The 27,846-nt window shown below is 35.5% G+C and overlaps 3 protein-coding genes across 7 annotated transcripts; all 3 read left to right on the top strand.

The window, feature by feature from the left end:
• Positions 1–193: 193 nt before the first annotated feature.
• LOC108196187 (3-oxoacyl-[acyl-carrier-protein] synthase II, chloroplastic) lies at positions 194–9,909 on the top strand. The gene is made up of 14 exons (XM_017363355.2): positions 194–860; positions 4,279–4,484; positions 4,563–4,766; positions 5,089–5,199; positions 5,295–5,390; positions 5,528–5,573; positions 5,667–5,746; positions 6,044–6,112; positions 6,230–6,314; positions 6,778–6,932; positions 7,315–7,395; positions 8,534–8,593; positions 9,056–9,218; positions 9,498–9,909. The coding sequence occupies exons 1-13, from the start codon at positions 512–514 to the stop codon at positions 9,170–9,172; spliced, it is 1,659 nt and encodes a 552-aa protein (XP_017218844.1). The 5' UTR covers positions 194–511; the 3' UTR covers positions 9,173–9,218; positions 9,498–9,909.
• Positions 9,910–19,447: 9,538 nt separating this feature from the next.
• On the top strand, positions 19,448–25,106 carry LOC108196511 (proline-rich receptor-like protein kinase PERK9). Of its 5 annotated transcripts, none has more exons than XR_010285541.1 (11): positions 19,448–19,694; positions 19,978–21,541; positions 21,745–22,155; positions 22,240–22,326; positions 22,682–22,752; positions 22,839–22,912; positions 23,037–23,184; positions 23,297–23,458; positions 23,615–23,888; positions 24,206–24,356; positions 24,612–25,106. XR_010285541.1 is itself a non-coding variant. In XM_064081078.1 (9 exons), exons 2-9 carry the CDS (start codon positions 20,296–20,298, stop codon positions 23,792–23,794), a joined length of 2,379 nt encoding a protein of 792 aa, XP_063937148.1. In that variant the 5' UTR covers positions 19,448–19,694; positions 19,978–20,295; the 3' UTR covers positions 23,795–24,067. The 5 variants fall into 5 exon arrangements, 1 of the variants encoding a protein (XP_063937148.1); XR_010285540.1 differs by having other exon boundaries at positions 24,577–25,106; XR_010285539.1 differs by having other exon boundaries at positions 24,559–25,106.
• Positions 25,107–26,198: 1,092 nt separating this feature from the next.
• LOC108195271 (probable calcium-binding protein CML16) lies at positions 26,199–27,067 on the top strand. The gene has a single exon (XM_017362231.2). The coding sequence runs from the start codon at positions 26,456–26,458 to the stop codon at positions 26,933–26,935; it is 480 nt and encodes a 159-aa protein (XP_017217720.1). The 5' UTR covers positions 26,199–26,455; the 3' UTR covers positions 26,936–27,067.
• Positions 27,068–27,846: the final 779 nt, after the last annotated feature.

The following is a 27,846-nucleotide window of genomic DNA, read 5'->3' as shown; positions in this document are numbered from 1 at the left end:
TCATTTTATGTGTTTTTTAAATGAAAAATACGAAATAAATACGATCAACTAATGTTTTTAATGTTTTGACGGACGGAATGATAATATCGTTAACGGATTATAAACTAAGTCGTATCACTTGTAAATCAAAAACAAAAAATGGTACGATTTAGAGAAGCCAATTAATAGCATTCATAATTTCCCTGAAAAAATGATACGCTAGTACAGTGACTACGCTTCTCTGGTCAAGATGCTCTCCAGTTTCACTCACAACTTCACAAGTCACAACACACACATATCTGTGATGGACGAATCAGATTTTTGTAAAATATTTGATACACTCACAAGCGTTTTATAAACAGAGAGATTTGAACAAAAAAAACAAGATCCAAGTAATCTCTCTCTCTCTCTCTCCTCTACTCTAGATTATTATTCCCCCAATTTTATATCGCCCCCGCCTATACACAACATATACACACAATCTACCTATATAATCTACGTATACATAAACACAGTAGCGACTCAGTGAGATATGGCGGCGGCGACGTCTTCTATGTTCTGCACATGGTTCGTAGGGGCATGTATATCAGTGACTTGCGAGAATGACCAGCAGTCCCCGATTTTATCGGGCCGGCGGGGCTCCAGTCGTCGCCGGCGGCTTTTATCCGGCGGCGGCGGCAGGGCGCAATTGGCGAGCTCGTTGATACCGGCGTGGTGTGGATCTTCGAGTATTCAGGGTTTAATGAGTTCGTTCGAGCCGTGTAATGAGTTTTATAGTTCGAGAGGATTGTCTTCGTCTGATTTTCTGTTTGGCGATTCGATTTTTGGATCTCGAGATGTTCCGCGGCGCAGGCGGATTCAACCTGCTGCTTCTTGGTCCGGTGTGTGTTGAGTTTGAGCTGTGTTTGATTGTGTTTTTGTGCATTGTTGTAGATTTTGTTAGTTAGCACATATTTTTCTCGGATTAGTTAATTTGCACGAAATCTCGAACTTATGTGATTGTGCTTTTTTTTTTTCCTGAATATTTCTGAATTTGAGCGGTTTAATTACGGCTTCGAATAATGTGTGTCTGTCTGTGTGTTGAATTTGAGCTGTTTGATTAGGTTTTCAAATTGTCCGTGTGTGTGTTGAATTTGAGCTGTTTGATTATGTTGTCAGATAGTGTGTGTGTGTTCAATTTGAGCTATTTGATTGTGTCTTGTGTGTTGTTATAGATATTATTAGTTACATTTTTATTTCGTGTTAGTTGAACTTGTTTTCTGAATTAGAGCTGTTTGATTATGTTTGCTCTTGTTTGAGTTGATTTATGTGTGATAGTTCGTTATGTTTATGCTTGTTATTTGTTTTCTGAATCTGTGAATATTGTTTTTTAAGCAAATTGCTGACCTGTATGATTCTACTTAATATTAGGTTGAGGTTGTTAATATATTTTACTAGAGTAATATTTAAGTAGGCTGATTTTAGATACTGTTAGTTTTTTTTTTTTGCTAAACCATAAATATTATATAGGATTCCCAGAGCAACTAGGAATAAAACACTGGAAGCATACATCCTCATCTACGTCTGAACCACCTAAAAACATTCTAACTGAAAACCTAACTTACTACCTCCGCCTTGCTGATATACTGTTAATATTAGTGCTGGTCTCAAAAAGCTTCTTTTTGAAAATAGAGACCTGCCCACATTTACACAAGATATCAGCCGGATGATGATAACCAGTAGAACTTAATGTTCATGTCTAAATAGATGCTGTAGGAGTTTTGAACTACGCCGAAGAATGGTACTATTGTCCTCTATGATACTCATCACAACTGTAGCAACCCCATTGGGCTTTGGCAGGCCCAGAAATCAGCGAACCATCCCCTAGATAAGCCTGATTTTGCTAGATGATCCGCAGATTCGTTAAGCTCCCTTTGTACATAGTGCAGAAAGAAGGTGGAGTTTACCATTTCTTTTAGACCCTGGATCCAATCCTTCACAGGCAGATAGGACGGAAGACCTTCTCTTACTGATTCAAGTGCCTCAACAAGAATCAGAGCATATCAAAATCTTCCCAGGTTTCAGTTGTCTAGACAGAATCATGCGGACAACATGAAGAATTGCTTCTATTTCTGCAGATAGAGCATTTGACACTTTTATTGGGCCTGAAAAGACATAAACAAGATCACCAGATTTGTTTTATATGTATCCACCTACTGCTCCTGAGCAAAAACTTCCCCATGCTCCATCCACAGCACAAACTAAATCAAAAGAACTCTCTCTATATTTCCAATATTCAGTTGATAGCCTGTTATAATAAACCCTTAATGCACCTTTGGGATTGGCCATCCACAGCGGGTCATTTCCAAAACACAAAATACCTGAAGCCTTCCCTCACTGCTTTACTCGAAGCATTATTAGAGCTCTCAAAACATCCTGAGATTGGTTACTTTTGCTGAAAATCAATTCATTTCTATCCAGCCATAGTGTCCAGAGCGTCGCCGCAACAACACACTTCCATGTCTGATGCGAGATCGGGCCCTGCATGAGGTCTAATAAGCGTTTTAGTGAAAAGCCAGTTGTGAGTGGTCGTAAATGAGATTCTGATCACCAGTGTTTTATAAAGCACCACACTTTGATCGCCCACTTACATGTCCAGACAATGTGGTCTATTGTTTCATCAGCCGTATTGCACCTTGGACACCTTGTGATCTGGATCATGTTTCTTCGCTTTAAAAAAACTCTGGTCGGAAGGATACCCCAATTCAGCTTCCATATAAATATTGTGACCTTCGGTGGGATTTTAGAGGACCATATTTTCTTCCAGATCAACTCTGTATGATTTTCTGGTGCAGTCTGCATTATTTGAATGCATTTTCTAGTGGAAAAGTGACCCGTACTGGGTTGCCATATCAGCTGATCATCGATGCATTTCAACGAAACTGAACTGAGTTCTGAGGTTAGTTTACCTAAATCAAGTTCTAAAAGATTATCCAGTCCCCGCATCCATAACGAGTCTGCATGGCAGTCATGGTTCCAAAGCTCCAGAACTCTCGAAAGTGTTTGAAGTTTTAAATTGGACAAGCTATACAGATTAGCAAAGATATCTTTCAGCGGCTTGTTGTCATGAATGATACTCCATCTGTCTTCCCAGAACATTATTGTGGCCCCATTACCAACTTTCCAGTTGAATTGATCATCACCAATCCATTGCCCGATTTCGGTGTCAACATGAATGTTTATCAGGCTCCTCATTAAGTATGACGAGCTCGAATTTACTTTGATCTTCGTCGGATGAAACCAAATGTCAGCGCCATACTTATCCACCAGAAGCGTGTTCCATCCTCTACTTCTTTCTCGCCTACATCTCCACAGCCACTTTGCAATGAGAGCCATGTTTTTCATTTTTAATGTGGTCAATCCTAATCCTCCCTGATCTTTTGGCCTTGTAACCTTCTCCCATCGAATCAAGTTCATTGAGTGGTGTGAATTTGTATATGCTGGATTGATGGTTGTTGAGTAGTAGTGCTTTGTCTTCTGTTAAGGGTTCTACCAGTGCATGCAGTATTCGACGTGTGTTAGTTAATATATATTACATGCTTGAGTGTATGGTAAAGGTGAGATGTGTTTAGTTATTATGACTAATTTTTTTTACGTAGTTGCTACATTTCTGCTTTTCTGGAATACAGTGTAACTGATTGGTAGGGCTAACATAATGAATTTTTTGGGCTTTAGGAACAAGAACATATAGTGTTTAAGTGGGGTCATTAAGTTATTTGAGCAATCAACTTTTTTGCTTATGGGAAAGGAATAATGGGTTTTGTCGTTCTGTATAATGGTTAAGAGGGGCAATTAAGTACAATGTTTGCGGGAATGGAATAATTGATTTTGTCACATTGTTCATTTTCTGTTATTACATATGAATTGTTTGATCCTATAAATCTTGTGGAAAAAGAAACCGGAATGAAACTTGTACATTCAAAGCCGACCTTTTAAATTGTGTGAGAGGATATCACGTGCTAAAAAGAACTCCAGCATATTGTTGGTCCCACTTATCCTCTATCATTGCCCTTATTCTGGCAATGGAAATAGGCTGCATGGTTATACATTTGGCAATAGAATACTTTTGCTTTGCATAGCGCATATTTGGTAAATTTCATTTTGAGATCTACTTTTCGCATTTGCATTATAAATATCTGAAAACACATTGTTCTATCATAGATATATTATATAATTGTACCTGCAGTAAAATTGCTTACTTTACTGCTCTATATATTTATACCTCAAGTACTGAGTATTTTGGTGTGTTTAATATGCAAGGTGAAGCAATGGCGGTAGCTGTGCAACCTTCAATGGAGGGTGCTATAAAGAAGAAGCCTCCTATAAAACACAGGCGAGTTGTTGTGACTGGAATGGGTGTGGAGACTTCAATTGGTCATGATCCAGATGTCTTTTACAACAATCTGCTTGAAGGTGTCAGTGGCATTAGTGAGATAGAGGGTTTTGATATTTCCAACTATCCGACTGTGAGTATATATTTTTACTTGCTCTTCTATTGTTAAGATCTTAATGTTAGAATGCTGACAGTAACATATTAATTACAGAAAATTGCTGGAGAGATCAAGTCCTTTTCGACCGAAGGATGGGTTGCACCGAAATTGTCCAAGAGGATGGACAAATTTATGTTGTACATGTTAACAGCAGGGAAAAAAGCATTGGCAGATAGTGGCATTACCGAGGACTTTATGGAGCAAATGGATAAAACTAAATGCGGAGTTTTGATTGGCTCAGCCATGGGTGGAATGAAGGTACAGTTTCCTTTTCTATTACCGAAACCCTACAAATAATTTATCATGAAATGTAGCTACTTTTCATATATGGTTTGATTAATCTGGTGAGCAAGAGAGCTAGACAGACTCAAATTTCTTACAAATAATATGGAAGTAATTGATGTCACTTGCTAGTCTTGTTGCTTGGACAATATTATCCAAACCTAAAAATCTTGTAAAGCAGTTAAAATCGTGGAAAAGACCGACTCTTTTTGGCAGTATTGCATTATACGTGACTACTTATCACTGGTGTGACATGTATAGTTATATTATCTTGCTTGTATAAACTTTATTTGAGCAGGTCTTCAATGATGCTATAGAAGCTTTAAGGATATCATACAAAAAGATGAATCCTTTTTGTGTTCCATTTGCAACTACAAATATGGGATCTGCTATGCTTGCTATGGACCTGGTGAGCCTAATTTGTTGTTGCAAGCTTGCAGCATATAACAGTCATTAAAGTTCTTGATCAATTTCGATAAATGTGTCCGTTCTGTTGAACTGCAGGGGTGGATGGGTCCAAACTATTCAATCTCTACTGCTTGTGCCACAAGCAACTTCTGCATATTAAATGCAGCGAACCACATCATAAGAGGGGAAGCTGTACGTATCAATTTTCTATTTTGAATGTAATGAATAATATTTCTTCCTTATATGAAAATTATTGCCGTCTCTTGAACCATATGAATATCTTAAATCAGAGTTTACATTAATGTGTATTATGATACTTAAACATGCAGGATTTGATGCTTTGTGGAGGTTCAGATGCAGTTATCATACCTATTGGTAGGTCAAATCTGCTTTCCTCATGCGGGTCTAAGTTTTAACTTTAGACTGGACGATTTAAGATGTAGTGTCTTACTATGTATGTTGGTGCAGGATTGGGTGGTTTTGTTGCATGCAGAGCACTTTCCCAGAGAAACAATGATCCAACTAAAGCCTCTCGTCCTTGGGATAATGTAATGTTTAAGATATTTTGCCTCATCTTCATATCTTTTTGTTCCAGTTAGTGTTTCATTATTAAATAAAAGGTCTCAGGCTTTGCTAGGAACTTGTTTTGTTCCAATTTTCTACTTGATCAGTGTCTATGCACATGATACAATAGTTGCACCAAAGTTCAAGTCTTTAAGATTCTTATGATTGTTGATGAATGATTCCACTCTAAACCTCATACATCGTGCATTATCTCTTATATTGATATGCATCATGCACAATTAATATCGACTAGTACTCAATAAATGGTTTTGGTATACCAGAATCGTGATGGTTTCGTTATGGGAGAAGGAGCTGGAGTTTTGCTTCTTGAAGAACTTGAGCATGCGAAGGTACCTGAAATTGTAATTACTTAATTTGTAATAAATAAATTTGATGTTCTCTTGTCCAGATGATTGTAACTTTAAGTGACACATATATTGATTATGTCTTTTGTTATCAATAAATAGGCTAGAGGTGCTACAATTTATGCAGAATTTCTTGGTGGAAGCTTTACTTGTGATGCATATCACATGACAGAACCTCATCCTGATGGTAAATGTCCAGTTTTTTTTCCAGAATTTCTATGTGTCCCATTATTATATCTAGAAAGTGTACGATATGAGCTGGGAATACCATATTGCCTTCATAAGGATTTTTTTGTCATCAAATGTAATTACGTTAATGTACATATATATTTTCTTCAATTGTAGCAATGTGCCATGCTCTTTATATGAATAAGTGGCATATAATTTGATGTTTTTGTGGAGAAATTAAAGATTTTCTTTTTTACAATAGATAAGTCGTGTTATAAGCCTAAAAAGGTTACCAATATGGTATTTCTGCAAGGAAGTCAAAGGGTAAGGACATTAAGTAAACATTAATGCATTTTTCTTTTTTTTCGATCAATAGAAGGATAGCGGAATATTTCTTTCCTTTATGCTGTGTGCCCGAACGTTGAGATGAAAAGAATGAATAATAAGTGGGCTTATTCTCTTTCCTAATGTTTCATGATCAGGGGCAGGTGTTATCCTATGCATAGAGAAAGCTTTGGCTCAATCTGGAGTATCCAGAGAAGATGTGAACTACATCAATGCACATGCTACATCTACACAAGCTGGGGACTTGAAAGAGTATCAGGCTCTCCTTCACTGTTTTGGCCACAATAAAGAGGTTTATTTTAACGATAATTTAGTCGGGGTCATTAACATATTTGGCCCTTAGTGTATGGCAATTTGTACACATATAACTTCAAATTAAAAAAATTTAAATCAGGACCTTGACGAATGTCAATCGCACACATTACATCCCCTTTTGTCCAATATTACCTTTCAACAGTAATTTACTTTACTTTTAATTTATCCTGTAATAGTAAGCATAAAATTTTAAGAAAAATTAATATACAGATAGGGTCGGGATATACACAAAGTTACTTTGGGTTTTCTGTTTACAGATTGCCATCTTTAAGGGCTAATGTTAGTACCCATTACCTATTGTATTTTCGATGCAGTAAAAAGTAATATCTTAAGGTTAAGCGAGATCTTATGCTATGCAGTTACGAGTTAACTCCACAAAATCTATGATCGGTCATCTGCTAGGAGCAGCTGGTGCTGTTGAGGCTGTTGCCACCGTTCAGGTATATTATGCAAATTTTATCTCTGTTACATACTGTAAATTAGGAAAGGATATATATCTGTTTCATCTGTTGTTTTTTTTACTTAAGCTGGACCTACTTTTAATTTGTAACCTGTTTGAACTGCTTAATAAATATTCATCATATAACCTGCACTTGTTATTTTAGCTGATTTGCAATTAAGTATTTTTATTACTTCATTTTTCCCCTAAAAGGAGAATCACTTGGATGCCAGAAGTATATGCAAATTTATTCTTTATCATAATATATAATTCTGGTAAGCAGACTGAATGATAAATTGCTACAATTCCTCGTAGTGTTTCCAGAGTCCAGACTTTTTACTTTAGATTATAACTTGGACGTCCTTTTGCACTTAGCTGGTGAAACTTCTCTGTATGTTTGCAAGAATTCTGATATGTATGGAAAGATAAGACCAGTGGATAGGTTTTTGCAAGAGAAGTATACACAAGTGCTTTTAAATTGTACTTTACCCTATTGATTTGTCAAGCATATAGCTTGGATCACTTTATAAAAGTAGATTACCTTCCTAGATAGCTGTTCATTTGAACCCCGGCTTAGGGACTCCTTGAAAGCCTCTTTCTGTTATCCCTGCTGTGTGAACCGTAATTCACTTTTAATGAACTATACACTCCAGTATTCGATAAAAAAATTTGTGCTCTATCTACCAATCGACTTTCATTTATTTTTTGTTGTTTCAACTATATGTGTTCTCTTTATCTACTGATAGAAAAGAAAGGCTTAATAGTTCATACCTATAAACAATGTTCTGGTGTTCTTTACTTATTTAAATGGATTCGACATATCAAATAAAAGTTTCTGCTTGACCAGAACATGTGAGTTGTCATTCAACATTTTCCAAATTAAATTATTGGCACAAAATCCTGAATATTTCTGTAACACCACCACATTTCTGCTTGTGGTTCACTTGCATGCATGTAATTATCTGAATTTATGGTAGTTGGCTAAGAGAATCACTGGCAATGTTGCTTTCACATTTTTTGGATTCAGGTCTGTTCTTCGCTACATGTGGTGTATTGTTGAATAAAATAACTGTAACTGATGAGAAATTGTATCACTATGTTTTTAGTTGATCATTGACGTGATTTGTATGTCCTTGTAGGCAATTCGAACAGGGTGGGTTCATCCAAATATCAATCTAGACAGCCCTGATGAAAGAGTGGTATGTTTTTTTCCACATAATGTTATGCTGATAGTTGAAATATATATATATACATATACATATATATAATTTTCTTTGAATTGTGTGTTACTATCACTGCTTGCCATTAAAATTGGTTAGCTGGTAGATTTTATGTATCTTTAGTTCTTTACTAGTAGGGCCATTCCTTTCTACATAATAGAAAAATTGCTGATTAGAATAAGTGGGGAATGGTATGTTTTGAAACTACAGTAAATTGTTTCTATATGTGATTTTGGAATTGGCTTACTGGCTTGTAACTCTCAGCTACACCATTTGCTCATATCTCTACACCATTATTGTTGATTGATGAAGTGCCTGAATAGTTAATATATCTTTGAGATATATCATTTATTTTATTAATATATGTTACTTGTTTATTGTAAGATATTATTTATACTTTATAGCATGCATGTATCTGACGATAGCTAACCATCAAATCAGGACATGAATGTGCTGGTTGGACCGAAGAAAGAGAAACTCAAGGTCAAGGTGGCACTATCTAATTCTTTCGGATTTGGTGGTCACAACTCATCAATCTTATTTGCTCCCTACCAGTGAATATATGGAACAACCACACCGACTAGACACTACTTGATACTTGCTGGTACGTAAACATGACCTAAAAATGTTCAAGTCACTTGAAAAACTGTCTTGGAATAAATATGACCAGTTGGTTCTAAAAGAGTTCAATAAACAATTAAAAGTTTGTAAAGTAAGATGATAATATTCAAACAATATATTCTGTGATTCCTTGGGATGTAGGCATAACGTTAATTGGGTTTCTTTCTAGAGAGATACCACCAATTTACTTGTTGTTACTGTTGCTCTTGTTATGGACGACTTACTTCATAAATATTGATGCATGTGCTTGATTTGTTTGCAGATTATAGGGGTGTTGATTGTGATGATTACCTTCAGGGGTAGTCGTATGTGGTGAAAACGAAGTTCCAACTGTTTATTTAAGACAAACAAAGAAGAGGTGCTGAAAATCGAGGTACCCATCTGGAGTAGGCCTGTATGTTCCAGTAGAGGGTTGTAAACTCACTCTTGTAGAGTTTTTTTGATTTAGCTCTTTCTTTGGGTTTTTACAAATGTTCTATATGAAAGTTGCTAGAACCATCATTATCAAACTGAGCTATTTCAATGGGAATACCATATTATCTGATGGATGGTTATAGGCCTTGAGTGCCTTTAAGTAGATCAGTTTTTGAGGAGATTAATTAGTGATGGAATGGAGTAATTGGGGATCAGCAACTTATTCTTTGCATTTACATATATTTTCTATTTTGTCTTCATTTGGCAATGTGATCATAGATAGCTAAAGGTTTTACTTGCATGAGTATACCTCCTTGCTCCTCCCAGTCTTTATCCTTGAACAAAGTTTTTCTTTCTTCGTGGATCATGGTCGGTTGCATCAACTTATATGTTCAGAAACATATACCTTCACCAACATTTAAATCCTTGATATCCTCTGCAGCCAACAGTTAGCCAATAAGTTTGACCACTTAAAAACAGATCATTGATTTCTTTTTCTAATGATAAATACTCCTGGTATTTGATCAATATATACTGCGGGTAAGAAATTGTAGTTTGTATCCAATCAAATATCCACATCCTAAAACAATATTTCCGGGCATCTTCTATGCGACGCTCAATAGAATTTTTAATCCTTTAAAGGTCTTGAAGCATCTTGATCCTGAGAACCATAAAGTTATCTTGCAGAAGGAGCGTAGAGAACACCCTGTGTATCAGGGCTGTATCTTACTTTTTGGTGTGTCGGCTTGTTCAGCTCCGGCTTTAAAATATGATACATATATCATATTCATTTTGAATACGATTCAGATCTGGTGGAAAAATTAAACCTGAATGAAATATGAGCATCTATATACTTGCCCACACTATGTTTCAATTTATTTTTCATAATAAGATTCTATCCGAATATGTTTCATGGTTTATATTCGATTCGAACTGATAATACATATTATATTTTTAACGCATTACATTTGTAAGTAAATAATCATCATTTTATAAAATTTTAATTTCTTTGTTTAAGTTCAAATCTTCATGATAATGCATATTATTTCCATATATATTTAATAAATTCTACATACGTGATATAATTATGACTTTTAATTTATAATTATTATACTTTTATAGTATTATGTTTATTTAGATTAAATGATAATTATTTGAATAATTGAAATAAAAATTATATTTAATGTTACTGGATCATATTCGGCTCATTTTCAATATGGATCATGAACTATCCGGTTTGAAAATAAATAATACGATATTGGGTCATATTCAGTTTCGGCTAAGATCCGGACTTCAAATATCCTGGTATTCGAATGAAATGATCTCGGATTCAAATTTGGACAATCTAAACAGGGTTGAACACCGGTTGTGTCAGTCGGGTTGGAGATAAAAAAAGACCCAACTCAATTTAATGGCTTTATAAAAAATTTAAACTAATCATCCAAAAATATGTCTAACCCAACCCTACAATCTATAGGTCGGGTTGGTTCGAGTCGGTTTAGGTTAATTGGGTTTATGTTACCAATCAAAATTAAAACTCGAAACAAAAATACACATCAGTTTAAGATAACAAAACTCTTAATTAGAGGAAATACATACCGCCACAACATCCAAGTATACTTAACAATTCATACAAGTCCATTAAGTCTAGCCAAAATATTTCAACAAGTTCTTAGAATCAAAAACATAAATTAGTTTAAGTTAAGTTAACAGCAGCTTTGTAGCTTAAATAAAATCACGATGACATAATTTCAATCATCAATAACATTAATGATTGCCTTCATTGTGTCATTTGTTGCACCACTACTTTTGTCATTGTCCAGGTTACTTATAAATTGATTAAAAAAAACATGAAAATAGATTAACATATGAAAAGAAGAACATTTACAATTAGTTTTACTAGATTCATTTACCTTCTTCTAGAAAAGAAATGCGTATGAATTGATTTCATCTAAAAAATCAGAAGATTTCTTCCTATCATGACGCCCCTTCAACCAACTCTGAGTGCACACAAGCACTTCCAACATTTTTGAACTAAAAGAACTTCGAAAATAATTTAATATTCAACCACTAGTACTAAATGCTGATTCAAACGCCACAGTAAATACAGGAACAACAAGCACATCCCTAGCAATCAACGATAAAATTTTATACCTGCTCGAATTTTCCTTCCATCAAAGTAGTATATCAAACGAAGACATCATTGAATTGATAGGTTCTTCAAGTAAATACTTATCAACATCATTTTCAGTTTCAACCGTATCTATTAACTTCATTTGCATTTAATTCTCTAAAAGCCTCCTTTTACAAGTTTCTTTCAACTCACCTGTTATTCGACAATGCAAATAGGGATGGGCACGGGGGCACTTCGGGGTCGGGGAGTGCTATCCCCGCCCCCGATCCCCGAATTCAATGCCCATCCCCGACCCCGCCCCGAACTCCGAACGGGGATTTTTTTCCTCCCTGATCCCCGCCCCGAACGGGGAACGGGGATCCCGCGGGGATTCGGAGAATTTTAGTTTTTAATAAAAATAATAATTTTATAATATATAATATACTTTTACAATAAAAAACAAACTATTAACTCATAATATATTGATAAAATATTATTATCTCATATTTTTAACATCAAATCATATTAAAATTGATTTATAATATAAATAAACGACAATTTTAAAATTATTAAATATATTATATTACAATATAATAATAATCAATCAATAAAATTAAGATTTTTTTTAATTTTAATAATATTATAAAAGATATATGTTTTTAATAATATATTTAGTATAATATTTATAAATATATTATTATTTACATATAAAAAATTATTTTTTTACATATATATACAATCGGGGTCGGGTATCGGAGCGGGGAGACACGAAACCCCGACCCCGCCCCGATCCCCGAATTTTTTATAAAATTTTCCCCGCTCCCCGCCCCGACCCCGAAAAATTCCCCGAAGTTCGGGGCGGGGATCGGATCGGGGTCGAGCGGGGCGGGGTAAATGCCCATCCCTAAATGCAAACAATAAGTTAAATTGTAGAAGGGGGGGTTGAATACAATCTACAAAAATTTTCAACTAATTTTTGCTTAAAAACTCAAGAGATATTTAAAGCTAAAACAGAAATTAAAAGAACAAGGATCTTGAAAGTTTCAGGTGGATTGTTTGATCCACTCGAGAGATTTTTCATATTAAGAACCTTTCAAGTAAGAATTACTTGGTTGCTTACAAAAGAATGAAGAGCAGAAGCTTACAATATTATTCTTGCTTTCTCTATTACTTTCCTCTTCAGTTCTAAGTGTTTGGATACATTGATATGAAAATTACAATGTGAATATATACTAATACAAACTAGGGTAGTCTGCAAAAGCATTGTCCTATTCCTTTTATGTCAAATAAAAATAAAGAATTTCTTGGACTTGACTGTGCAGATGGCAGCTTAAAATTCTTGTTGCTTTGCCAGAAATTGTAGGCTTCGAGGTCCTCAATATTTGACTAAACTGCTTTTGGTTTAGCTTCCAAAACTAGTGCAACACCTTTTACATCAACCCATGTGCTTTTTGTCCTTTACTTGACTTGTTGCTATCAATTGGTAGTCATCAACTGCTAGAAGAATTCAGCCGTTGATAGTTCTTTGAGTTACCGATTGATAGCTTGACTTGACTAGCCATTGATGAAATTGATGTAGTGATTGATAGTGTGTTTTATTTAGCCATCGATGCTTCTTGACTAGCCATCTATCTGCACTTCACTTGAGTAGATTACATGACTTCAAATATTTACAATTATGTCACCCTATCTACTCATCCATTGATAGATCAACTTCTAATCTAAAAGATCATAATATTAACCTATCAATTGCTAAGGTACTACAGCTTTGTTACAGTACCACATCAGCCGTTGATGGGTGAATCTCATCAATTGCTACTGCATAAGCATGCTAACCATTGATCAACTACATTGAATTTTATTCTAAGTACAGAATAAAATGACTTTGTATCATCAAGCATCACATATTCCTAACAATCTCCCCCTATTTATATCTGTAAGAATTTCATATATAAATCTGGTGTGCTTGATGATAACAAAACACTAAACAAATAAAAATTTAAAGATAAAATAAAGATTGTAAAGGTTAAAGTACAAAAGATAAGAATAATTACAATGAACAGATGGAGTGCTCCTCCACACTGAGCATATTGAATTTAGATCTTTTTCCATAACTCACATAACTATTTCTTCTTTTGCTTCTCTACTAACCTGTTTATCTCCCTCTGCAAATCTTCAATGAACACATCTTTTTCAGTTACCATCAGATGTTTTGGTGGTTTTTACCTGTCCATTGCTAGTTGAGATAGAATCAACTTCATCTCCAATTGCCATCAAGGCCAAATTGACATGTTCTTCATTGTCAGAGTCCTCTCCATCAGCTGCCCAATCACCATCCTCAGTTATAAATGTCCTTTATTTGTTCTGCTTGAGTAGATCAAAATATTTCTTTATGTAGTCCACATTTTCATATGAAGACCCCTTTTTCTCAGCAGGAGGCCTTCTGCATTCATTAGAGAAGTGCCCAGCTAGACCACAGCTGAAACACTTGAATTTTGATCTATCAACCATGCCAGATGGTTTTGATTGATTTCCTCTATTGAAAGGTCTAGAGCTAGCAACATTTCTCTTAAACATGAGTTTGGAGAATTTTCTGGCAAGAAAAGCTAGATGCTCATCAAGATCATCAAGCTCTTCTTGAGTTGAGGATTCATCATTGTCATCAATGATTTTGCCCTTGTTTTTCCCAGCTTCATTCTTTCCTTCACAAACATTGCTGCTTGATGAAGATTTACCAGCAATAGCAGATTTTAATGCCTTCTCCTCTTTTTCTTCTTTTTCAGCTACAAGGGCCACAGTCTTTTCCTTCATGGAGTTCTTTTTCAGTTCCTCATCTTGCTGAATCTCAAGCTCATAAGTTTTAAGAAAACCATAGAGTTTGTCAAGAGAGTATTCATTAAAATTCCGAGCTTGCCTCAAAGCAACAGTCATAGGCTTCCATTCTTTGGGCAAGGAGTTTAGAAACTTGAGATTTGACAATGAAAACAATAAGTTACATTGTAGAAGGGGGGTTGAATACAATCTACAAAAGGTTGAATACAATCTACAAAAATTTTCAACTAATTTTTGCTTAACAGATCATATTCAAAACTCAAGAGATATTTAAAGCGAAAACAGAAATTAAAAAAACAAGGATCTTGAAAATTTCAGGTGGATTGCTTGATCCACCTAAGAGATTTTTTATATTAAGAACCTTCCAAGTAAGGATTTCTTGGCTGCTAACAAAAGAATGAAGAGCAGAAGATTACAATATTTTTCTTGCTATCTCTATTGCTTTGCTCTTCATTCTAAGTGTTTGGATACATTGAAATGAAAATTACAATGTGAATATATACTAATACAAACTAGGATAGTCTGCAAAAGCATTGTCCTACTCCTTTTCTGTCAAATACAAATAAAGAATTTCTTGGACTTGACTGTGCAGATGGCAGCTTGAAATCCTTGTTGCTTTGCCAGAAATGGTAGGCTTCAAGGTCCTCAATATTCGAGTAATCTGCTTTTGGTTTAGCTTCCAAAACTGGTGCAACACCTTTCACATCAACCCATGTGCTTTTTGTCCTTTACTTGACTTGTTGTTGTCAATTGGTAGTCATCAACTGCTAGAAGAATTCAGCCATTGATAGATCTTTGAGTTACCGATTCATAGCTTGACTTGACTAGCCATTGATGAAATTGAGGTAGCGATTGATAGTGTGTTTTATTTTGCCATCGATGCTTCTTGACTAGCCATCGATCTTCACTTCATTTGAGTGGATTACATGACTTCAAATATTTACAATTATATCACCCTATCTGCTCATCCATTGATAGATCAATTGTTAATCTAAAAGATCATAATATTAACCTATCAATTGCTAGGTACTATGGCTTTGTTACAGTACCACATCAGCCGTTGATGGGTGAATATGATCAATTGCTACTGCATAAGCATGCTAGCCATTGATCAGCTACATTGAATTTTATTCCAAGTACAGAATAAAATGACTTTGTATCATCAAGCATCACATATTCCTAACACCACCAGACTTTGGTAGTGAATCAGCTCCAACATCCTGCGATAAATAATATGATCAAAGTAGTTTATTATTATTCAGATATGTATTAATTACCAGCAGCTACGGAACAAACTCGTAGACACACACACACACACACACATATATATATATATATATATATATATATATATATATATATAATCAAGTGCTCAAATACAAACTCCTTATAATACAAACGTAGAAATAATTACAAAATGTGTTGAACAGAATCACTTAATGTTTGAACATAATCATTAAATCCACCATCCACGAGTTAAGGAGGGGGGTTTGATGGAGAGATAAGGGGAGGGGAGGGCCGCATGGTGGTGCAGTGCGGTCGGCGGCAGCCGCTACGCCAACGCGGCCTGCAATGCCAGAAACACGATTGAGGGAGAGGAGAAAAGCAGTGGTGATATTGGGTGCGTGTGTATAGCACAGGTCGGAGAAGATGAACAACCATCAATGGTGGCGGGGGCGAAGGAGAGGAAGAGGGGGAGAGAACGAGAGAGAGAGAGAGAGAGAGAGAGATGACTGGTATTCGGCGGTGGTGCTAGTGGGTGGTGGTGGTGATGGATGGATGTATTTGTTAAATTAAAAACTGCTAATTACTATATATGTTTGTATGTTTGTACTATAAGGAGTTCGTAATGAAGTAGGATTCTAATTCGGCAAGAATCTCATTTTTTGTAACAAATTTTCAATAATTTTAGGTGAGTGGTATTTTAATTATATAATAAAATTTTTAAATAGTGTATACTTTTTGTAATTATATTTTAATAAATATTATTATAGTGAGGATATGTGTACATATATACATCAACATAGGGGTCATTTGGATAAACTTAAAAAAAGTGATTTCTTTCTTTAAAAAAAAAGTGAACTATTAGTGAGAAGTAAGTCTAGACTTATAAGTTTATTAAAGTGTTTAATAGAAAGTAGAAGTCCTGATAAAAAGATGGAATTTTCGATTTCTTATATGTGCTAACTTTTTACACAAACGGGTCAATAAAAGTAGAAACTGACTTTCTTATAAAAGGAAGCCGGAAGCAGGGACAACCTAACATACACATGATATACGACTTCAAATACAAACAAATATTACATTTAAATTACGTTTATAATACAAATAATCTTAATTTAGAAAAGATGAACAAAAAAATATGAGATATATTGAAAAAATAATTTAAAACGGCACGGGTTAAAAAACTAGTTCTTGATAATATCGGCGGAATTATATATATTATCATAAAAATCAATATTTAATTTTTTTCATAAATTATTATATTAATTTTTTAATTTGATTAATCTCCGAACAATTCAATTAATTTTTATTTTATATATTTATCAATTAAATCCGATTCAACTTTTTATAATATCAAGTACATAATTTAACACTTCATAGTATGAAAAACTCTTATCTCATTGTAAAATAATTCATACCGGCGTCCGGCTAAAAATTTATTAAAAAAGGCTTATTTTTTTACATTTATGTACCTTTTATAAATAAATAAAAACAGAGAAGTCACGGATTCTGAAAATTGTGTTTTAAGTGGAGAGGTGGGCTCCCCCATGTTTCTCAGATGATTAACACCACTCCACTCTCCACCCCAATTCTCTCACCAGTAACATAAGAAAAAGATCACTTTCCAAGTCGCCAAGACGGTGCTCCTAAATTTAGTCCAATTCAATTACAAATTCCCAAATGCATGTCTAAAATCAAGTTCATAATACATTTGTTTCTTATTCGTTTATAACAAACGGATTTACCTGGTCACACGTTCAAGATTCAGTTATCATTTATCGCAAAAATAAGAAAAATGAATATTATTTTCTTCGAATCATGTTCATCACGAGAATTATTAGAATGGATACTCGGAAATTAAGGGACCGTTTGGGTGAGATTAAAATAAGTGCTTATTGCTTGAAATAAATAAGTGGAGTAGAAGTTAGAAGCAAGATAAGACTTATAAGTAATTAAAGTGTTCGGGAAATAAGTAGAAATCCTGAAACAAAAGCTAGCATTCCTAGCTTTTTATAAGTGCTTCTTGACTTTTTACACAAACGGTATGAATAAGTGCTTTTAACTTATAAGCCGATAAGTCCGGCTTAAAATGGGTTGCCAAACACCCACTAAATGTGATTACGAGAGTACTGGAGTAGGCATGTTGCATATAATGGGAGATGGCAACTTTTGATGTCCATTATATAACATTTGGTCCCTCCCACTACCATTCAAAAAAATCTGCAATACCTCTCCTCCTGCTCTACTTGTGTGTGTATATTTATTTAAAAGGGAATGTGTATATATATGATAGTTCTATTTATCATCTTATTGCATTATGAATTTAAATAGAGCTTACTGCACTTTGCAACCCTCTACTTTGCTCGAAAAACACTTTGGTACATAGACTTCTAAACGTGTCAGTTCGCCCTCCAAACTTCTAATCCGTTAGCAGTTTGCCCCATTCCGTTAAATTTTCCGTTAACTTTGATGTTAAAAATAGTTTACAGCAGTTTGCACCCCTAACTTTATATTTCGTTTTAGTTTGCATCCTTGAAACACTTTTTCATTAAAATCAATCATATTTCGTTAAAAACAGAATCAAGTATATTTTAATTTAATAGTTTGTATCTATAAAAAGAATTTTTATAATACAATAATATCAAAAAAAATAATATGCTTAAGTTTGCTAATTAACTAATTGAATAACTGAGCAAAATATTTGAAGCAAAAAATCGTCACTAAAAGTACGAAATAAAGACTAAACTTTATTTTATTATATTATTTGACAATGCAGACTAAAATTTATCTGTTCTAATACTTTTCGGATGAGCCAGAGTCGAACCTGGGGTCTTCCGGGACAACAGAGGATAAACCCACCACTTGAGTCACTAAAAAGACGATTTGAGAAAATGTACACGAGACTACAATTAGATAACTCAAGTGGTGGGTTTATCCTCTGATGTCCCGGGAGACCCCAGGTTCGACTCTGGCTCATCCGAAAAGTATTAGAACAGATAAATTTTAGTCTGCATTGTCAAATAATATAATAAAATAAAGTTTAGTCTTTATTTCGTACTTTTAGTGACGATTTTTTGCTTCAAATATTTTTGCTCAGTTATTCAATTAGTTAATTAGCAAACTTAAGCATATTATTTTTTTTGATATTATTGTATTATAAAAATTCTTTTTATAGATACAAACTATTAAATTAAAATATACTTGATTCTGTTTTTAACGAAATATGATTGATTTTAATGAAAAAGTGTTTCAAGGATGCAAACTAAAACGAAATATAAAGTTAGGGGTGCAAACTGCTGTAAACTATTTTTAACATCAAAGTTAACGGAAAATTTAACGGAATGGGGCAAACTGCTAACGGATTAGAAGTTTGGAGGGCGAACTGACACGTTTAGAAGTCTATGTACCAAAATGTTTTTCGAGCAAAGTAGAGGGTTGCAAAGTGCAGTAAGCTCATTTAAATATTTACACACAAACAAGAAAGCCAAAAAAAGTCCAACATGCACCAACAAGGCTAAAACAACAATAAAAGTATTGCTAGCAAACATGCAATCAGACAAAAGCTTCTACATTGCTCAACTAAAACTCAAAACTTGTTAAACTGCAAGTATTTAGGAGTCATTTATTATGTCTTCATGCTAGCACACTCTACAGGCTACACTGCTAGTCAACAAAACCAGTAGACCCATTAAACATAAAAAAATATAGCTGGTTTTTACATGTTACAACAAAAGACTTTATTCTCTTGTTATCACTTTAGTTTTGCATTTCTTGACAGCCCTTTGTTGAGTTTCAATGATTCAACAAGTTTCTTCTGGTCTGCCTCAACACTCTCTGTCAAGGAATTGCTAATGTTAGAGACTCATCAACAAAAAGGTAGCATTTTTGTCAACATATCTTCTTTTTCCTCAGTTGTGCTTATCTTCATTGCCAAATTCTTGAAATGCTAATGAACTATCTGCACATTTTAATGATGAAATTCATTGCATATAATTAGTAATTAGATTAAATTGTAAATATGGGTTAATGAATGATGAATGCATGGTTAATGATGTTGTGTTTCACTTAAAGTTGGGGAGTGGTATTATGAATTTCGGAAATTAGATGTTGCATTGCAATTAGTGATCTTGGGTTTTGCTCAAAATGGTCAATTTTGCAGGTTCAAACAGTCTTTTGTAGATTTTGGGAGTCCGGATAAGAATTTTGCAAGTTTGGATTTTGGATGTTGCTTTCCAATTGTGATCTTGGGTTTTGCTCAAAATGTTTGATTCTGTAGGGTCAAACAATCGTTTGTAAATCTTGGGAGTGCTATCAAGAACTTTGCAGTTTAGAATTTTTGATGTTGTTTTGCAATTAGTGATCTTGGGTTTTGGTCAAAAAATGTTTACTTTTGTAAGTTCGGACAGTCTTTTGTGAATACTGGTGATGTAGAATTGCAATACCTGAATCTTGATGCTTTTGGGTATTTTACTGATTAATGGCAACATCAACATCTCCAAATCCTCAACCATCTGCTGTTCCACCAGTGTCTACCACTTCTCCGCAACCTCTTAAATTGTCTCCACCAGCCCCTTCATTTCCCTTGCCTGATCCCAGTGCAACTTCCCCAGCTGCAACTCCAAACAATCCACCTCAAGCCCCTACTTCCGTAAATTCGACAGCTCTTCCACCAGGCTCACTACCATCTCCCCCTCCAGAACAATCTGTAGCTGCAACACCACCACCACAATCTAGAGCTTCACCACCACCGAAACCATCAAAACCTGTACCACCACCAGAGCAATCTATAACATCACCACCACCAGAACAGCCTATAGCTACACCACCACCGGAACAGCCTATAGCTACACCACCACCGGAACAGCCTATAGCTACACCACCACCGGAACAGCCTATAGCTACACCACCACCGGAACAGCCTATAGCTACACCACCACCAGAACAGCCTATAGCTACACCACCACCAGAACAGCCTTTAACTTCACCACCACCAGAACAAACTATAACTTCACCACCAGCACCACCACAAAACTCTGTAACTTCAGCCCCTCCACCTCATTTAGGTAATGTCCCACCCCCATCAGAAATTTCACCACCACCATTACCTAATTCTGAAACACCTCCTAGATCAACTTCCCCGACTACTTCCCCACTACCTCCATCAGTCCCTCTTGTTGCTTCACCCCCAAGCCCTCCATCACCTTTACCGGTTTCACCAAGCAAACCAACACCTTCAGTAAAATCGCCATCACCAGAACCTCCACCAAGTCCATCACAAAAACCTGTCAAACATTCAAATAATTCACAAAGCCCACCTTCCCTGCCTCCAGAAAATTCACCACCAGCGCAAACTAAACGTCCTAAAATTTCAAGTCCTTCGCCCCCACCTCCTGTTAAAAGCCCTCATTCAGCACCTCCGGATTCTTCAGTGTCCTCAAATATTTCTCTCAAAGTATCTCCTCCGCCATCCCCAAAATATAATCTTAATGTATCTCCTCCGCCATCAATCAATCCGGTTACCAATACATCAGCAAAGTTGAAGTCCACAGAAAGTGCCGGCATTGGCACTGGCGGTACAGTAGCCATTGTTTTGGTGTTAGGTCTCATACTGATTAGCCTGATTGCAGCAGCTGTTTTTTGTATAAGAAAGAGGAAGAGAAATTTCTCTCTCATGAAGGGCGATCACATTATACCAACCTCATTCAGCTGTTCGCCAAAGTCAGGTACTTGACTGTTACTTTTTTCTCATTTCTTAACCATTTTATGCTTTTTAGGCAGCAATGTACCCCTAGAATTTTAATGATCCAGTGGTAAAAGAATATGAAAATATAAATCATGATTTGTGACTTAATTGCAAATCAGGTACATAAGATTCTGGGTTAATCGATTGCTTCAAACTGAGCAGTTTGGTTTGTGATGTTCCCAGATTCCGCCTTATTAAAGGTGCCAACAAATGAAACTCACAGTGGAAGTTATATGGGCAATGAGGTCGTGTATTCACCAACAGAGTCTAGCAGACTGGGAAATTCAAGGCCTTGGTTTACTTATGCAGAAATTGTGGATGCTACCAATGGGTTTTCACCACACAATCTACTAGGTGAAGGTGGATTTGGGTGTGTCTACAAAGGATACCTAGTGGATGGAAGGGAGATAGCAGTGAAGCAGTTAAATGTTGGGGGAGGACAAGGTGAACGAGAATTTAAAGCTGAAGTTGAAATTATAAGTCGCGTACATCACCGCCATCTGGTTTCACTAGTTGGTTACTGCATTTCCGAAAATCAAAGGCTGCTCGTCTATGATTATGTCCCTAACAATAACCTTTACTTTCACCTTCAAGGTAAATTTTGTGTCTATTGCTATGATGCGGGAAAATGTTAAATAGCCTGTTTTTTGCAAAATTTTATTCATTTACCTTTTGTAGAGGAAGGTAGGCCAGTAATGGAATGGACAAAACGAGTAAAGGTGGCTGCTGGTGCAGCTCGTGGAATCGCCTATCTCCATGAAGATTGTAATTCGCTGCAAACCTTATCTATATTTACTTCATTTGACGGCTACATAATGTTGAAATTTGCATGAAGACCTTTTAAATGCTTCTTTTATCTTTACAAACAAAATTATCAGTATTGAACAGGGCAGGATGTCACTGTTTTGCATATTATTGTTGCTACAATTGTTTTATTATTGAAACTTGCCTTTTTTAGTTATTTCAAGAACATTAAATTCAAAGAGTGTATAATGATTATATCGTGACAACATACCTGACCAATATCCTATAGACACTTATTTGTTATCAATAACTAAGCAGATAAAGGGCAGTGAAGATTTTAACAATTGCTAATAGCATGATCATTTTTGGTACACAGGCCATCCTCGCATTATACATCGAGATATTAAATCATCAAATATTCTTTTAGATAACAGTTTTGAAGCACAGGTATGCTGCCTTTCCAAATTTCATAATTCTTCACATTCATAAGTATTTAAAATTTTGTAATTTAATAGTTTCTCCTTGATCTACAGGTGTCTGATTTTGGGCTTGCTAAGCTAGCTTGGGATGTAACACATGTAACAACACGTGTTATTGGGACCTTTGGGTATGTTGTCTATGTATAATGGGTGCTTAACTAACAATGAAATAAAAGCATGCAGTTGATATCATGCCAGTACAGGAGTTGTATATGTGCCAAGTAAAAGGCTTATGATCAAATTTAATTTCAGCTACATGGCACCTGAATATGCTGCAAGTGGAATGTTGACTGAGAAATCAGATGTCTACTCTTTTGGTGTTGTGCTTCTGGAGCTCATTACGGGACGCAAGCCTGTAGATGCAACTCAACCCTCAGGAAACGAGAGTTTAGTTGAATGGGTAATGTTTCTGAATTTAACTTCATATTCTACTCTATAAAACCCTTAATTTCAACTTCCTAGACAAATTAGTTGTTACCATAAATCCTTAATTCTTAATTTTGTCCTTTCAGGCTCGGCCTTTACTTAGTGCTGCACTTGACAACGGGGATTTAAGAGGTTTAGCTGACCCAGGACTTGGAAATGACTATGTTGACCATGAAATGTTTAAATTAGTAGAAGTTGCTGCAGCATGCGTTCGACATGCAGCTGCAAAGAGACCACGAATGGGGCAGGTACAGTTTGTTGTCCGCTATTTTGACCCTGCATTCCTGCCACAAGTGCCCCACTGTTAATTTTACATATCACATGGTGTGCATGCCTATAGACTTTCCCATTCATATATTCAATAAGTGTGGATGTTCTTATTCTAGTTAGTATGTGCTTTGTAGGTCGTGCGAGAGTTTGATAGTATGGCTGCTTCAGATCTGAGCAATGGGATGAAAGTTGGTGAAAGTGAAATATTTAACTCCGGATTTAAATCTGCTGAAATTAGATTTTTCCAGAGAATGCAAGTTTCTAGTAAAGATCACAGTACAGATTCTTTTAGTAGTAGCTGGAATTTTTCGTAGGACAGAGTACATATGACCTAGCTCAATTATATTCCTGAAAGGGCATAGACTGAGTTATTTTGCATTTAAGCTCAGAAGAAAACTCAGCTGAGAGGTATAATATTCTTTAGACTGAACTAGATCAGATCAAATATTGAGATTGATGTTCCAGCACTTGATTACATTTTTTAGTTCGGTTTACATGCATCATTCTTTGTCCCAGTTCATTCTTCCTGTAATTAAACTGGTGTAAATTTCGATTACAACAATGCATATGGTGTTCTTTTTATTCAATTAATCAGTTTTCCTATGTCATGACACTATGACAGATCCTTACATTTTGTAATATTAGTCAATTCTTGCTTCTTTTACTTGTTTTCTTCCTGGTCAAGTCTGAAAACCGGGTAGCTGCTGACATGTTTAAGATGGCAGTAGTCCGAAGTTGAATGCATGATCTCAACAGGAGCCGAGCTAGCTGGTTGCTTATGAAAAGGAAACAAGCAAAGGGCAGATAGAGACTTTAATACGCATGGTATCTTTCTTGGAAAGTCAGAGCTGCAAGACATCATAAAAAGATCTCAAGGTATCTTTATAAGGTTAACTGCAAGCCATAGACAATGGTGACAGCTGATGTTTTCTTGTACTCTACTCTTCTTTCATTAGTTAAATGTCCTGGGATGTTGGCTTTGGGATTTATAATAACACACACGCAGATTTGGTTAGTTTAGATTTTAGAAGCTTGACAAGTTTCTAACTTGCATTGCTTCGCGCTTGCTAAAATCCAGGAATCCATTTCTCCGCAGGATATGACATGTTTTCTGTATTTGCCTTTGTCAAGACGACGTTAAACAAGCCATGGAAGACTTGAACATGATAGCTGCAGACTGTATTGTCATATCCTGTTGCTGCCAGTGCTTGGTTTTACAGATTGTCGTGTTCATCTTGCTCTAACTTCCTTATAAGCTAATCCGAAAGGCCAAACAGTACGTCAAGAAGCTGAGGAACAGTAAGAAAGAAGCAAACACGATCACAAGACAGTTGAGTGGATTCAGCATCGACGAGGTCCTCAGAAGCCACTCAGGGTCGTTTAGGATTAAATTCGAAAGCATTTTGTCAGAGGAATGTTGTGGTAACTGCATGGACGAAATCGAGAAGGCCTTGGAGGACATGTCTGGAAATGGTGAGTTTGCATTCGGAAGCTTTTGGAAGGGGGACAACTTGGAAGAGAGCTTCCCAGCTTTTGTTGTACAAATCTTCAACTCCCTAAATTGCAATACAACATGATTACATATAAACTTAGCACTAGCATTCTAGCAACTTCATATTTTGCTCACATCCTCATTTCACTTAGTATTTTGCATGAGAACCAACATTTGCCACAACAGTCACCACCTACAACCACAGGTCCTCTTTTCTCTTTTCTCTTTTGTTTTTCTTTTTTGGTTGTTGACCAACACAACCACAGGTCCTAATCAAATAACCACTTGAAAATGTTAGTATCCTATTTGAGTTCAATAAAGAAGAATTTTGTTATAAGTTTAAGTACCAAGTCAACCACTAATAATTGACAAGAATAATTCAATTAATAGTTCAATCAGGTTTATCCCCTGCTTTGGTTTATAATATGAAAAATGCCAGATACCTCAATAAGTATTTTCAAAAAAAAAAAAATTCAAATCTATTATGATGGCTTTATTAGTCATATGTCTGCTATAATAAAATTTGGAGCACTTAGCATTACTCCTATATCATGATGTATATCTCCAAATCCAGATTCAATAATTGAAAGTAATGATTAATTATTTTTCTGCATATATTTAAATAATAAATATTAAGAATATTAATATTAATATTCACTGAAAAATGTCGAAAAGATTCATATAATTGAGAAGAGGGAGGGGCAAGTATTAAACTTATGTTGTGTTTGGTTGAGGTGAATGATTCCGGAAGGAATGGAATGAAAAATGAACTATATTATAGAGAATTGTTAAGAAATTTCATTATTTTCTCCGTTCCATTCCTTACATCATGTGCTAGATATCACACCTTCAATTTGAGATGGAATGCTCCATTCTCTCTCATCCTCAATTTCTTCTCAAATCTCATCATAGCAATTTTGCACTCCCTCAAAAAAAATTCAAAACTTTCTTCCTATCTCTATTAGTTTCAAGTATTTTTACTCATTTTATTCCATTCCATTCCATTCAGTTGATTCAGACGCCGAATTGCAGTGTATGTGCATTTCCCTATTTTAGGAAAACATTTAAGAATATATATTTAGCAAATAAAAATAGTCATTCAACTCCAAGCTTTTATAGTAAATAATTCTTCGAATTGTCGTTATATTTCTCCCCAACAACCTAGCTAAAAAGCACAATATTCCTTAAATTATTAGTAACACATCCTGTACTACTTCTTAATGCCACCTAATCCCATGTAATAACAACTGTATAATCCAATCAAAATCATTTACAATTCAACCCCATGAATCTTCCGGCAATCTTCCTTAGAACAGGTCAATCTCAAGTATAAATTTCAATGACTAAGACCAAGTCATCCCATATTCACATTCATCCCACTCTTGTACTAATCAATACACCCCCTACATTTCATATTTTTCAACTAAATTTCATTTCATTTTATTTGCATTTCATTTCTTGAACTGTTCTTTGTTCCACCATCATGGCAATAGGCAATGAGCAAGTAAACCAGCTCAAGGAAATTTTCACGCGCTTCGACATGGACTCCGATGGCAGCTTGACTCAGCTGGAGCTGGCGGCGCTGCTCCGGTCCATAGGGTTAAGGCCTAAGGGTGATCAGATTCATGCATTGTTAACCAACATGGATGGAAATGGGAACGGTTTAATAGAGTTCGAAGAATTGGTGGAGGCCATTATGCCTGATGTCGACGAGGAAGTCATGATCAGCGAGGATCAGCTGATGGAGGTTTTTCGATCGTTTGATCGTGATGGAAATGGGTTTATTACAGCTGCTGAGCTCGCGAAACAGATGGCTAAAATGGGACATCCCTTGACGTATCGCGAATTGTCGGAAATGATGAGGGAAGCGGATGCGAATGGGGATGGGGTGATTAGTTTCAATGAGTTTACATCGATTATGGGAAAATCTGCTATTGATTTTCTCGGCATAACTGTGTCTTAGCTATTAGTCTGTCTGGTAGTTGTTAATTGTTATTGTTATCGTGATCATCGACGTTGTAAATTTGATTATTTCTCCGATTTTGTTCTTGACCATATTACTGACTGAATGAATGGAAAAAACACGTTTCAACTATTTATTTGTTCTCGGTTACATTGCTGTTTAGCGTTTTGTTAAGGTTAACCTAACCAAATCCTACATAAACTAGCTTTCTGTTATGATATTTGGTGAATATTCAAAACGCTAAATTTTATATGATGTAAAATGATATTTGGAACCATTTTTTCGATCCTGACACTTAGACATTAACATCGGATATAATGATAATGAGGGTCAACAGTTGAGTTCGAATCGTAAACGATTTTTGAGTATGCTTTTGTTAATGCGGAGACCATGTGCACTAGGTACGGCAAAAGCGCTCAATTATTGAAGGATGGGAGAGGGAACAAGAGAACGCGACATCTAAACGGCCCCGGTGGAAAATAAACATATATGAGCATCCAATTCAAAGCTTTTACGAGTTTTTCCACAAGTTTGTGCTAAGTGAATGTTGCCTCAGTTTGTCTCTTTCTTTTGCTGCTTTTGGATGCTTACTATTCTTTTTTCTTTCTCTCTGTCTGATTTGGTTAAAGTATTCAAATATCCCAATTCCCACCTTTCACTTCACCCCTCCACCAAATGAGATTTATAGTAGTGCCATAGGCCCCAAAACAATTTGATCCTGAAATTCTCGAATGATTGCGCGCAGATGATGAGAGAGTATGTATTGTCCGTCTTAATATTGTTTTATTTATTTTGCTTAATGATGTTAATATCTGGATGTCAGTCTCAAAAATCACTGTTTAGTATCAAAATATCTCTATTATCACTAAAAGTACTCAAAATATGAATTCAAAACAAATTTCATGTTATGT

This window comes from Daucus carota, chromosome 7 (assembly GCF_001625215.2).
Source record: "Daucus carota subsp. sativus chromosome 7, DH1 v3.0, whole genome shotgun sequence".
NCBI classification, from domain to species: Eukaryota; Viridiplantae; Streptophyta; class Magnoliopsida; order Apiales; family Apiaceae; genus Daucus; species Daucus carota.
This window is presented reverse-complemented; position numbering and strand designations above follow the sequence as displayed.